Source organism: Phyllobates terribilis, unplaced genomic scaffold, assembly GCF_046119375.1.
Source record: "Phyllobates terribilis strain yellow unplaced genomic scaffold, ASM4611937v1 Scaffold_10__3_contigs__length_209671492, whole genome shotgun sequence".
NCBI lineage: Eukaryota > Metazoa > Chordata > Amphibia > Anura > Dendrobatidae > Phyllobates > Phyllobates terribilis.
In genome coordinates this window covers 169,388,721-169,402,981 of record NW_027362770.1, presented here as the reverse complement: position 1 = coordinate 169,402,981, position 14,261 = coordinate 169,388,721, and the positions used below count along the sequence as shown (strand labels likewise).

Genomic DNA, 14,261 nt, shown 5'->3' with positions numbered 1-14,261 from the left:
AAAGTCCCGGACAATCCCTTTAAGAATATTCTTATTGACTGTCAGCAAGCATAAAATGATAGGCCATCAATCTTAAAGTCCCGGACAATCCCTTTAAGATAGACAGACCGGACCAGGGTACATTTCTGTCATATTGAAAAAGGATAGTCCATCAATCTTAAAGTCCCAGACAATCCCTTTAAGAATATTCTTATTGACTGTCAGCAAGCATAAAATGATAGGCCATCAATCTTAAAGTCCCGGACAATCCCTTTAAAAATATTCTCATTGACTGACAGCAAGCAGAAAAGGATAGGCCATCAATCTTAAAGCCCTGGACAATCCCTTTAAGAATATTCTCATTGACTGACAGCCAGCAGAAAAGGATAGGCCATCAATGTTAAAGTCCCAGACAATCCTTTTAAGAAAGACGGACCAGGGTACATTTCTGTCATAATTTACGCCACTTTTTATGAAGGTCCTGGGGGTGAAATAGTTAATCAGCGCTTTTATTGTTCATGCTGAGAGGAGCCGCACTCTCGCTCGCACAGCTGGTTACACTTGTTTTTGGGCATCTGTGCCCATCAGCTCCTTTCATCCGTCGCATTGATATTCAGTACAAGGTCCCAGAATTCCAGCAAACCTCCCCGGCTTGGACCTCCGTCTCCTTCTGGACCCCCGACTCCCTCCTTCGTCCTCCTTGATCAGCTGGAGACGCTATCGGACCCCTGTAAACTATATCTAATAGTCTCTGGGATCAACAATGGCGCTCTCATCCCCGAGCCGTCTCCTGCTGGGAGAAAATACCCACGTCTGGTATCAGCAAAATAAACAAGGAGGCTTCATGTCGGGGATATAACCCCCCCCCCCACCTTCGTGACCGCTACCCGTGCCAGCGGCGCTCAAAGTGTATAATTCGACTGTCACACACTCGTCACATATCACCGCGTGTCACCATGGTGTACCGTACTCATAACAGCGGCCTTCCTTTTTAATTATCATTCCTCGCATGACTTAAAGGGGCTTTCCACTTTCCAAAAAAGTGATCCTCAAATAATTGTAAAAATTACAATACTACTCACCCTCCACCACCCCCATTCTAGCACTGACTGCCCGCCATTGCCTCCATGTCTTTTTTTTAGCTGCAGAGCACATCACCGCTGCAGGCAATCACTGATGTAGATAATAGTCAGCACTAGACTGGGATAGGTTTAGTACTATTTGAGTTTTGTTTATTCTATCAGTATCTACTTTTTTTTTTTAAAGTGGAAAACCCCTTTAAGTGCACAAAAATAAAAAAACTTCTATTAAAAATCCCTTCCCGTTTTGTGTATACAGCTCCTATTCAGAGCTACCCAATTCTATAGTTACGGACTACAAACAAACCACACGTATTTTGATCCTACCCTTGGATCATCCTCTTTCATTGGCAGGTTACATACTTTCCGATACTAAAAACCCTGCCCTAGTAACGCCGTTACCGCCCCACTATGGACCCCCCACTTTTGAGAAAAGACCATCCAATTTGAGCCCCCAGGTGCCCGCAAACTCAGGACTATTAGTAAGTATGAGGTCAGAAAGAAGAGAGAACTGAGAAAATACTGTAGATCTGACTACACTGGGTTTGTTTGTAGTCTGTTACCATGGAGACGTATAAGTTTGTATAACAGCAAAAATTTTCGTAATGGTTGAAAAATTACTCCAAAAAAAGATTGTCTGACAATTTTTTTGATCCCACCCATAGCGTGGAAACCTGTTCCATCAGACCCTCTGGGGACTACATCATAGGAGCATGGAGACGGGCCCAAAACACCGAGCTCAGGTTCCCTAATTAGTTCTCTGCGGGGGGAGGGGTCAGATGCCGTTATGCTTTACTGTGTGACCCACGCTGACCCGGTTGCCTCACTAGGGTGTTTTTGGAGAGTTACCATTACTATAAATAAGATTTGGGAAGTGGAAAAGGGAAATACAGTTTTCTGAATCACTGACACCAAAAGAAACAACTTCTAGTTTCTGCTTATTGGACCCTTTAAAAAAAAAAGCCACGAGGTTCACATTACGGCATCAGTAGAATGAGTGACACTGAGTAAAGCCTCATTTACACATTGCTGTTTCACAATCCAAATACAGACAGTGATTCACGGACCTGCCGTCTCCTGACCCAAACTTCACAACCTCATAAGTGGCCAGGTTTAGGTCAGGAGACCACAGCTGGTCCGTGCACCATGGTCCAAACTCGGAGGTGTGAATGCGGCATAAGTGGGAGCAAGAGTCCTGATTTTCCTTGTGTGCATAATAGTAGCAAAGGGGGCAATGAAATAATAATACTGACAAAATAAATAACAGTGCCATACAGTGCTCAGAGAAAAAGATGCTATACAATATCTACATATTATTGTCCTATAAAACTGTTATACAGTACCTTCGTGTCATACAGTGCTCATATAATACTGCTATACAGTATCTTCTTAATGGTGTCATACAGTGCTCATATAATACTGCTATACAGTATCTTCATAATGGTGTCATACAGTGCTCATATAATACTGCTATACAGTATCTTCATAATAGTGTCATACAGTGATCATATAAAACTGCTATATAGTATCTTCATAGTGTCATACAGTTATTATATTAAACTGCTATATAGTATCTTCATAATAGTGTCATACAATGATATTAAACTGCTATATAGTATCTACATAATACTGTCATACAGTGATCATATAAAACTGCTATATAGTATCTTCATAGTGTCATACAGGGCTCATATAAAACTGCTATATAGTATCTTCATAATAGTGTCATACAATGATATTAAACTGCTATATAGTATCTACATAATACTGTCATACAGTGATCATATAAAACTGCTATACAGTATCTTCATAATAGTGTCATACAGTGGTCATATAAAACTGCTATACACTATGTATATATTATTGTCATACAGGGCTCATATAAAACTGTTATACGGTATCGTATAGGATAGGCTTAGATACAGGAGCTAAGCAGAAATGATCACACAGGATAGGCTTAGATACACAGCTAGGCTGCACTGTGTCTCTAGGAATTTGCGCTCCATGAGATCCCGCATACTTCGCCAACCACAGACTGAATACTTTATAGCAGGAAGGGAATGTACAGCAGTTTGGATACTTCTGCGTTGATCACATGATCCTCTGGCCCGTAATAGCCTTATAATGCTCTCCCGTTGCGTTATCACTTCTCTGCCCTTCCATCCGGGCCCCGGCTTTGTTTACAGGCGGCAGATGGTAAGACTTTATGACCCTCCACAAGGAAGTGGGGTGCCCCACTGTTTTTGGTGTCTGGATACCCCAATGACCTTCTATTAACCTCAGTTGTGAAATGATCATCCCGTTGCATAATAGGACTGGCGGCAGATCAGGGGTTAATGGGCAGACTGCGCCTCGTCATGGAACAAAACTCCACTCATTTCTCTTGGGAAATCGCGTGCAGAATTCGTCTGTAATGTGGCGTCTTTTCCTCATTTTGTTTGGAGGCTGCAGGTCAGGGGCATTGGCCTGAAAAACATATGTGTAACTCGGGCCTGATACCTGAGTGTGAGGGATTCAGGAGGAACCCTCGAAAAATGGGGCTGTTCATAGCAGTTCACTTTCCTGATACAGAGTTCCAAATCCTCTGCTTAGTAAGGGGAAGCTCCCATTAAGCTCAATACTAAATCTGTATAGAGTGAGCGCCCCCTAGTGGTGGCTCTACCGGTGTGATGTCACAGCTGTTCTGTGTGGTCTCAGCCAATCCCGTCTCTCCCTGCTGCTCCTCCTCTCTCCTCCCTCCCATACAGTTTCCTTGAGCATCTTCAGCTGCATCTCCCTCTTACCCCCCCTTCCTCATTGTCTTCTATCTACACTGTTACACCAAATTATATTTGCGGCAACTGAGAAGATTTCTGAATCAGTCCACTTTCTCGATACAGAGTTCCAAATCCTTTGCCTAATAAGGGGAAGCTTACTACAGAAAAATGTATACAGCTCCCATGCAAGGCAATACTAAATCTGTATATAGTGAGCTCCCCCTAGTGGAGGCTCTTCTGGAGTGATGTCAGAGTTGTCCTGTGTGCTCTCAGCCAATCATGTCTCCCCCTGCTGCTCCTCTTCTCTCCTCCCTCCCATGTAGTTTCCCTGGGAATCTTCAGCTGCATCTCCCTCCTACCCCCCTTGTGGTGGCTCTTCTAGTATGATGTCAGAGATGTTCTGTGTGTTCTCAGCCAATCACGCCTCTCCCTGCTCCTCCTCTTCTCTCTTCCCTCCCATGCAGTTTCCCTGGGAATCTTCAGCTGCATCTCCCTCCTGCCCCCCTAGTGGTGGCTCTTCTAGTATGATGTCAGAGATGTTCTGTGTATTCTCAGCCAATCACGTCTCTCCCTGCTTCTCCTTTTCTCTCCTCCCTCCCATGCAGTTTCCCTGAGTATCTTCAGCTGCATCTCCCTCCTACCCCCTTCCTCATTCTCTTCTATCTACAGTTTTAAACTAAATTCCATTTTTGGTGACTTAGAAGATTTGTGAATCAGTCCACTTTCCTGATACAGAGTTTCAAATCCTCTGCCTTGTAAGGGGAAGCTTGCTAGACAGATTTATACAGCTCCCATTGAACTCAATATTAAATCTGTATATAGTGAGCTCCCCCTAGTGATGTCTTTTCTGCTGTGATGTCAGAGCTGTTATGTGTGCTCTCAACCAATCATGTCCCTCCCGCTTCTCCTCCTCCTCTCTACTCCCTTCAATGCAGATTTCCTGAAAATTTTCAGCTGCATCACCCTCCTACCCCCCTAGTGGTGGCTTTTCTAGTATGATGTTAGAGATGTTCTGTGTGTTCTCATCCGTCACGTCTCTCCCTGCTTCTCCTCTTCTCTCCTCCCTCCTATGCAGTTTCCCTGAGAATCTTCAGCTGCATCTCCCTCCTACCCCCCTTCCTCACTATCTTCCATCTATAGTATTACACTAAATTTATATTTTTGGTGACCGAGAAGCTTTCTGAATGCAAGACCAAAGAAAGGACATGGTGGAAATTCCCTTTAAGGTGACGGGATGTGGTTTGCGGAGAGTCATCTCGTATTTTGAAGGTCTTCATTAGCCAAGTAGCTGTGTAATGCTAAAGTCGTCCCTGATTATTTCCAAGTAGTCTTACCTCAAACTTCTGTTTTTGTCTTCAACGTGTGCATGTTTCTTGATCTTTTTATTTATCCCCCCGATTACTTTATTTTTCTGCCCTCTGTAATAATCCAGTATATCAATATAAGGCTTAGGGTTCTGATTATGTAACCAGGAGGCACTGAAATGGCAAAGTTGAGGCTTTAGCAGTGTAAACTCATCCAGCGCTGACTTCAGCTTTGCCCTGCAACACTTAATTGGGTGGAACGGTGCACCGGAGCAGGAAGATCCATTTGGCAGAAGCCCTGTACCCAGCTGGAAGCTGAGGTTTCTCAGGAATCTCGGCTGTAACCGGAGCACTGTATGTGTTTTATTACTGCTGAGTTATAGTGTTAGTGTATTTTAGTCCTGAGCTGAGGACATGGGGTCAAATAACTGACAAAAACGCAAATCAAAACTCTGGTAGACCCGTACATATATTAGTATCGCGCAGGTATAAGAATAAGGTGTCACAAACTTATTGAAGGGTATACCAGTCTACTGAAGTGATCACCTAACCGGATAGGTGATACGTGTTAGATCGATGTGGGGTCGACATTTGGGATCATCACTAATCACAAGTGCTGCAAATTTTGAGCGGAAGTTCCCTCCCTTCCACCTCCGGTCTTCAGACCAAGGATCTGAAATGCATGCGCTGGTGAAGATTGGCTATCTTTGTCAGTTTCACAGACTTTGAATAAAGTGCATGCGCATGCGTCCCAGTCACAAGACTAGGGTCAGGAGGAGATGAAGCACATGTGCTGGTGGTATGAAGATTGGCTATCTTTGTCAGTTTCACAGACTTTGAATAAAGTGCATGCGCATGCATCCCGGTCACAAGACTAGGGTCAGGAGGAGACGAAGCACATGTGCTGGTGCCATGAAGATTGGCTATCTTTGTCAGTGTCGCAGACCTTGTACAGAACTGCAGGGTGGATGCGCATGTGCCCCACTTTCTCCTCCGTGCACCAGACCAAGGTCAGGAGGACCTCAAGCACATGTGCTGGTGAGGGCAAGATTGTCTGATTTTGAATGAAGTGGTGTGCCGCATGCGCATGTGTCCCTCTTTCTCCTCCCTGCACTACTCCATCTTCAGGAGGACCTCAAGCACACGAGCTGGTGATGGCAAGATTGTTTGACTTTGTATGCCGCATGCGCATGTGTCCCTCTTTCTCCTCTGTGCACCAGACCAAGGTCAGGAGGAGATCAAGCACATGCACAAGTGATGGCAAGATTGTCTGACTTTGAATGAAGTGGTATGCCGCATGCGCAAGCGTCTTTTTTTGTTTTCCGGTCACACAACCAAGGACAGAAGGAGTTGAAGCGCATGCATCAGTAATATAAAGGTTGGCTATCTTTATCAGTGTCATAGACTTTCAACAGAGCGGCAGCGCACATATTCATGTGTCCCCTTTTTATTTCCAGCCACAAGACCAAGGTTAGTAGGAGATGAAACAAATGTGCTGGTGGTGGGAATATCGGCTATCTTCGTCAGTGTCACAGACATTGAATGGAGCTGTAGGTTGCATGTGCATGTGTCCCTCTTTCTCCTCCATGCACCAGGCCAGGGTCAGGAGGAGCTCAATCACATGCGCGGGTGATATGAAGATCGGCTATCTTCATCAGTGTAGGGCTTATGCGCATGTGTCCCTCTTTGTCCTCCATGCACAAAACCAAGGTCAGAAGGAGCTCAAGCACATGCGCAGGTGATGTGAAGATCAGCTATCTTCGTCAGTGTAGGGCGTATACCATGTGTCCCTCTTTCTCCTCCATGCACAAAACCAAGATCAGAAGGAGCTCAAGCACATGCACAGGTGATATTAAGATCGGCTATCTTCGTGAGTGCAGGTTGCATGCGCATGTGTCTCTCTTTCTCCTCCGTGCACTAGGCCCAGGTCAGGAGAAGCTCAAGCACATGTGCTGGTGATAGGAAGATCAGCTATCGTGAGTGTAGGGCATATGCGCATGTGTCTCTCTTTCTCCTCTGTGCACTAGGCCAAGGTCAAGAGAAGCTCAAGCATATGTGTTGGTGATATGAAGATCGGCTATCTTCGTGAGTGTAGAGTGCATACGCATGTGTCCCTCTTTTTCTTCCATGCACCAGACCAAGGTCAGGAGACGCTCAAGCACATGCGTGAATGATATGAAGATCGGCTATCTTCGTGAGTGTAGGGTGCATACGCATGTGTCCCTCTTTTTCTTCCATGCACCTGACCAAGGTCAGGAGACGCTCAAGCACATGCGTGAATGATATGAAGATCGGCTATCTTCGTGAGTGTAGAGTGCATACGCATGTGTCCCTCTTTTTCTTCCATGCACCAGACCAAGGTCAGGAGACGCTCAAGCACATGCGTGAATGATATGAAGATCGGCTATCTTCGTGAGTGTAGAGTGCATACGCATGTGTTCCTCTTTTTCTTTCATGCACCAGACCAAGGTCAGGAGACGCTCAAGCACATGCGTGAATGATATGAAGATCGGCTATCTTCGTGAGTGTAGGGTGCATACGCATGTGTCCCTCTTTCTCTTCCATGCACCTGACCAAGGTCAGGAGACGCTTAAGCACATGCTCGGGTGATATGAAGATCGGCTATCCTTGTCGGTGTCATAGACTTTAAATACAGTGGTATACCGCATGTGCAAGGTTCTTTTCCGACCACCAGACCTTGGATAGAACAAGTTGAAGCAAATGTGCTGGTGATTTAAAGATTGGCTATCTTTTTCAGTGTCATAGACTTGGCACACACGCATGTCTCTCCCGTTCTTTTCCTGCTTCCAGACCAAGGTCAGGATGACTTGATGAGCATGTGCTGAAGATACAGGGATTGACTATCTTTGCCAGTGCCTTAGACATTTAAAAGGAGCTACAGGTTTTACATGTGCACTCACGACCGCCAGATTAAGGTCAGGAGGCATTGAAGCTTGCAAACGTGTATCGAAAAGTGTTCCAATGCCCTGAATCCTGAAGGACGCAAAGGGCCCCCTTTGCCCATGTATGACAACACCAGCATTATAAATGGCTCATGTTAGGAGGAGGTTACAGATTCTGCATTGGAGCGAGCAAGTGTCTAAATATACTTGTAGGTAGGTGGGTGACCGGGTGACCAAAGGCATTCCTCCATAGACTCCAATATGGTCGACTATGGTCACAACTTGTATATGTTGCTTTTTGTGAACTTTTGAGCAAAAAAAAACATGAATTGACTTACATCCCCCAATTCGAGCCACCAGGAGGATAACATGGGCTTTATGTTTTGTTACAGGGGAGCGGGTGTAACGTCACGTGCTGACACCATGACTGTGAGACGGGCTGCTGAGGTGACCAGGAATAAGAATCACGCTGTGCATCTATCTAGCCACAGGTAAGTCCTACAAACTGTTACTAAATGGCAAAATGACATGAAGCATGAAGGAGGGTTGTACAGATGTAATACTTCTCACAGCTGAGGGTTTGTTACAGTTGCACTGATTATTGACAAATCCATCCAAAAAGGCATAGAAATTTCCCTGTTTTACGTCTCACCTGGTGAGGTGAATTTTCGAGGCCCTCAGTCTGGAGGAGTTAATACACAGCACAGATGACGAAGGTGCAGTAAGATGGACAGGAGGGAGTAATGGAGGGATAATACCTGGACAACAACTGAAGGAGTAAAGTAATAGACCAGAAGGAAGCAGAAGACTTAGCAAAGGGAGCCCAGTGAAGCAGAGTAGAAATAATGGCACAGCAGTGGAGTATGTCACAGAGACATGAGTACCACTTGACCAACAATGAAGCATAAACCAGAGATGTAGCAGAGACCAGTGATGTAGCTGAGCTGGGTAGCTCAGGAAACTCACTGTAATGATATAGTACAGCCCAGTGATGCAGCAGAGTTGAGTAAGGAGACTCTCCAGTAGCGATGTAGCAAAGCCCAGCAATGTAGCAGAGTTACGTACATCAATTGACTTGAAGTAACGATGAAGCAGAGCCCAGCAATGTAGCTGAGTAGGTCATGAGACTCATTGTCATGATATAGCACAGCCCAGCAATGAGGTAAAGTTGAGTATGTAAGGACATCGGTAGCAATGTAGCAAAACCCAGCAGTATAGCAGAGTTAAGTATATCAGATGACTTGAAGTAATATTGTAGCAGAGCTGAGCAATGTAGCCGAGTAGGTCAGAAGACTCACTGTAATGATGTGGCACAGCCCAGTGAAGAAGCAGAGTTAAGTAAGCAAGGAGACCCACCGGTAGTGATGTAGCAAAGTCTAGCAATGTAGCAGAGTTAAATACATCAATTGACTTAAAGTAATATTGTAGCAGAGCCCAGCAATGTAGCCAAGTAGGTCATGAGATTCATTGTAATTATGTAGCACAGCAACATAGTGGAGTTGAGTATTTAAGGACACTAGTAGCGATGTAGTAAAACCCAGAAATTTAGCAAAGTTAAGTACATCAGGTGACTTGAAGTAATATTGTAGCAGAGCCCAGCAATGTAGTTGAGTAAGACAGGGGATTCACTGTAATGATGTATCACAGTTGTAACGATATAGCAAAGCCCAGCAAATGTAGCAGAGATAAGTACGTCAATTGACTTGAATTAATGATGTAGCAGAGCCCAGCAGTGTAGCTGGGTAGGTTAGGAGACTCACTGTAATGATGTAGCATAGCCCAGCAATGTAGCAGAGTTTATTAAGTAAGAAGATCGGTAGCATTGTAGCAAAATCAAGCAATGTAGCAGAGTTAAGTACATTATATGACTTGAAGTAACGATACAGCAGAGCCTGGCAATGTAGCAGAGTTCAGTAGACTAGATGCTTCACAGTAAAGATGAGGCTGAGTTGAGAAGGGCAAGTGTCTCTCCGTAGATGTAGAGTAGTACAGGTAGCCCACTGAAGCAAAGTAGCAGAGTCCAGAAATGTAGCAGAGTAGAGAAGATCTGGTGACTCACAGTAATGTAGTAGAGTCCAGTGATGTGCTAAGTAGTGGCGAGGCTACCAGACACCTGTATGGTCGTGTGTTCTGCCACTGGCTGACTGGCCTGTAAGGCCTGTAAGGCCGAGGAACAGAAGGAGCCGGCCAGAACATGAGAGTAGCGAGGAACCCCGGCAAACCCCCTGCTGCGAGAAATATAAATTCTAGATAAAACATGTTTCCCATGGACTTACAGCAAGCAGAGATCTTGACATTGGTAAGGAATGAAAACACAAAGTAAGTTAGAAAGTTGTAGAACTTTTTAGTATAAAAAGTAATAAAAACAAAATTGAAAAATCACTATTACAACAGAAATGGTATTTTAAGGAATTGTTATATACTCAGCCCCCCGTGCAGGGAGTGGAGCGGTAATACCTGGCACCTGTAGTAATACAGGATATCGCAGAGTCTTATTACAGTAGCACTGACGTTTGGACCGGCTATATCATGGACAGGTTTCGTCTTGTCTTTGGCATTTTGAGGTAGGGTGGGGTTAATACGAAATGTTAAAATTGAGAAATCGCCAGCCTATAAAAATGTATTTGGGGCAGGAGCTGAGCTCGGGTACAATACCGATTTACTGATAGATATATATGTGTATATATATATATATATATATATATATATTTATATATATATATATTTATATATATGTATGTATGTATGTATGTATGTATGTGTATATATATATATATATATATATATATATATATATATATATATATATATATATATATATATATATATATATATATATATATATATATATATATACAATGGGGAAAATAAGTATTTGATACACTGCCGATTTTGCAAGTTTTCCCACTTGGATAGGTCTGTAATTTTTATCGTAGGTACACTTCACCTGTGAGAGACAGAATCTAAAAAGAAAAACCAAAAAATCACATTTACATAATTAATCTGCATTTTATTGCATGAAATAAGTATTTGATACAATAGAAAAACAGAAATTAATATTTGGTACAGAAACCTTTGTTGGCAATTACAGAGATAAGACGTTTCCTGTAGTTCTTGACCAGGTTTGCACACACTGCAGCAGGGATTTTGGCCCCCTCCTCCATACAGATCTTCTCCAGATCTTTCAGGTTTCAGGGCTGTCCCTGGGGAACATTTAGTTTCAGCTCCCTCCAAAGATTTTCTATTGGGTTCAGGTCCGGACACTGGGTAGGCCACTCCAGGACCTTGAAATGCTTCTTACGGAGCCCCTTCTTAGTTGCCCTGGCTGTGTGTTTCGAGTCATAGTCATGCTGGAAGACCCAGCCATGATCCATCTTCAATGCTCTTACTGAGGGAATGGTGTTGTTGGCCAAAATCTTGCGATACATGACACCATCTATCCTCCCTTCAATATGGTGCAGTCAACCTGTCCCCTTTGCAGAAAAGCACCCCCCAAAGTATGATGTTTCCCCCACCATGCTTCACGGTTGGGATGGTGTTCTTGGAGTTGTACTCATCCTTCTTCTTCCTCCAAACATGGCGAGTGGAGTTGATACCAAAAAGTTCTATTTTGGTCTCATCTGACCACATGACCTTCTCCTATGCTTCCTCTGGATCATCCAGATGGTCATTGGCGAACTTCAAATGGGCCTGGACATGTGCTGAGCAGGAGGACCTTACATGACCTGCAGGATTTGAATCAATGACGGCGTATTGTGTTACTAATGGTAATGTTTGAGACTGTGGTCCCAGCTCTCTTCAGGCCATTGACCAGGTCCTACTGTGATGTTCTGGGCTGATTCCTGACCTTTCTCAGAATCATCCTTAGAACACAAGAGGCAAGATCTTGCATGGAGCCCCAGACCGAGTAAGATTTACAGTCATCTTGCTTTTTCTAATAATTGTGCCAACAGTTGTTGCCTTCTCACCAAGCTCCTTGGCTATTGTCCTGTAGCCCATCCCAGCCTTTTGCAGGTCTACAATTTTTGTCCCTGGTGTCCTTAGACAGCTCTTTGGTCTTGGCCATGGAGGAGAGGTTGGAGTGTGATTCATTGAGTGTGTGGACAGGTGTCTATTACACAGGTAATGATGGGTTCAAACAGGTGCAATTAATATAGGTAATGTGTCCATAGTATGAGGGCTTCTTAAGCAAAACTAACAGGTCTGTGAGACCCAGAATTCTTGCTGGTTGGTAGGTGATCAAATACTTATTCCATGCAATAAAGTGCAAATTAATTATGTAAAAATCATACAATGTGATTTTCTGGATTTTCTTTTTAGATTCGGTCTCTCACAGGTGAAGTGTACCTACGATAAAAATTACAGACCTCTCCAGTCATTGTAGGTGGGAAAACTTGCAAAATCGGCAGTGTATCAAATACTTATTTTCCCCACTGTATATATGACAATAGGAATTAATTCACTTAAAGGGGTTGTCCCATCTCTGACATTGATGTCCTATCCGTGATATATCATATCTATAGATGTGGGTCCTAGCAATCGGACCCCATAATGCGCCACACATGCACACCTCTCTTCATTGATGCGCATGGGAGTCATCAAATCACATTTTTTGGTTATACTCGGCATTTTGGGCCCGAGGATGCGAACCTCAAAAGCAAAGGTTGCAGAACAAAACATTTTTTTTGCTCAACTCCATCTGGTACCATAATACACTTCCATGATGGAAAAAAAATTGCCTGTGTGAACATGGTTTAGACTACATCTAATCTCCCCCCCCCCCCAGTTTATGCACCAATGGTATGGTCCAGCCTGTGCCACCAGTAGAGTGTAGATTATGAGTCGTGTGTCCGTGCCCATTGTTGTTCTGCTCTTCCTCCCATCCACCACCGCGGTTGTGGCTTGTGGTTTCTCGACCTCACCGAGTCAGGGTTTTCACTTTTTTTTTTCCTTTTCTTTTCCATTGCGCTCTTATGGTTTGGAGCCAGGAGATGTGAGAGTTTACAGCGGTTTCTTTAGCTTTGACCGTTTGCTGACTCACACACATATTAAAGAATTGGATCTGCTGCCGACGCGTTTCGTGTTTTCTCAGCTTTCTCTGCTTGACCGAACCGCAGGAAGTGATAAAGTAGATGTTTAGAAAAGTTCATTAACCCTTTATATCAAATAGTCTATGAATAGGGCATAGCATGGGGTGGAGACTACTTGGGGGCATGTTCCCTGGGTGACGACAAGCCTCGTTATTTTATCCCATTGATGCCCTTGAAAGGGGATCTCTAAAGTTTACTACTAAGGGTAAGTTGCTCACTTACCCTTTTCCAATAAAGCCGTTACCCCCGTTTTTGTTATAAAGTCCATATGGATAAGGTTGACCCTAGGTGGGTCCATAGCTACTGAAGAAGAGGCCTCCACAGCACGGTCCACCTTGTTTAGAAGTCCTTCTTTTTTTTAGCACCTTGTTAAGGAGAATAAAAAAATAGCTGCTTCCAAAAAAACAGCTCCTCACCTGAAAATAAAAAAAGGAAGACTTCTTTTCTTCTATGACCTGACGGTGGAGCAGTGTGTATGTTGTAAATTATGTCGTGAAGAAGAAGAACTTCAAGTGTCGGAAAGCAAAGAGTCAATAACTGTAAATCCATGACTAAGGCTGAATGTGATCTATGAGGTCTGGCTCTGAGACAGCAAAATATGACTGTTTTCCCAAGGGGCGATTGACCTAAGCCCTTCAGACCCTCTGGCAAAGACGGCTCGTAGAAAGTTACGCTGTCATTCACGTACGTGGAACATATAGAAACCAGTATATAAGTGCTTATTGAACGTTACTGGAGAGTTTTTGGCTCTCTAACCCCACTAAACTTCTGATGAACCGACCACCATAAAACTGAAGTGGTGATCTGAAGTCGGTCCGCCTGAACCCTGGTGGTACAGGTGTAAAAATGGAAAAATGTGGCCATATTTTGACAGTGTGGAACTAGTGGTGGTTACCTGAAGGTTAGAAACCCAAAGTGTTTTAAGTTTTTGCCTTTTTTTTCGAAAAATACATTGGATAAGCTTTGAAAAAGAACGCCGGATAGCGTTCGAAACGCGTAGCTTTTCCTTCTTCTGCCATGCATTTTTTTGGATTGGATTTTAAGGTACGTCAATAAAGCAGCAATTTTGCCCAGGAGATGGAATATTGCCTTTTTCTTTATTGAATAAGCCTTAGGTATGTTTCTGGAGAAGGTTGTTCCGTGGCGTAAA

General features: G+C 43.8%; 1 protein-coding gene across 1 annotated transcript in view; it reads left to right on the top strand.

Moving 5' to 3' along the window:
- DENND2A (DENN domain containing 2A) overlaps nt 1–14,261 on the top strand; it is an 83,328-nt gene that overhangs the window by 25,501 nt on the left and 43,566 nt on the right. The window contains exon 2 of the mRNA XM_073650118.1: nt 8,414–8,512. Coding sequence (XP_073506219.1) covers nt 8,445–8,512 — 68 coding nt within the window. The 5' untranslated portion in view covers nt 8,414–8,444. The remainder of the gene's footprint in view (nt 1–8,413; nt 8,513–14,261) is intronic.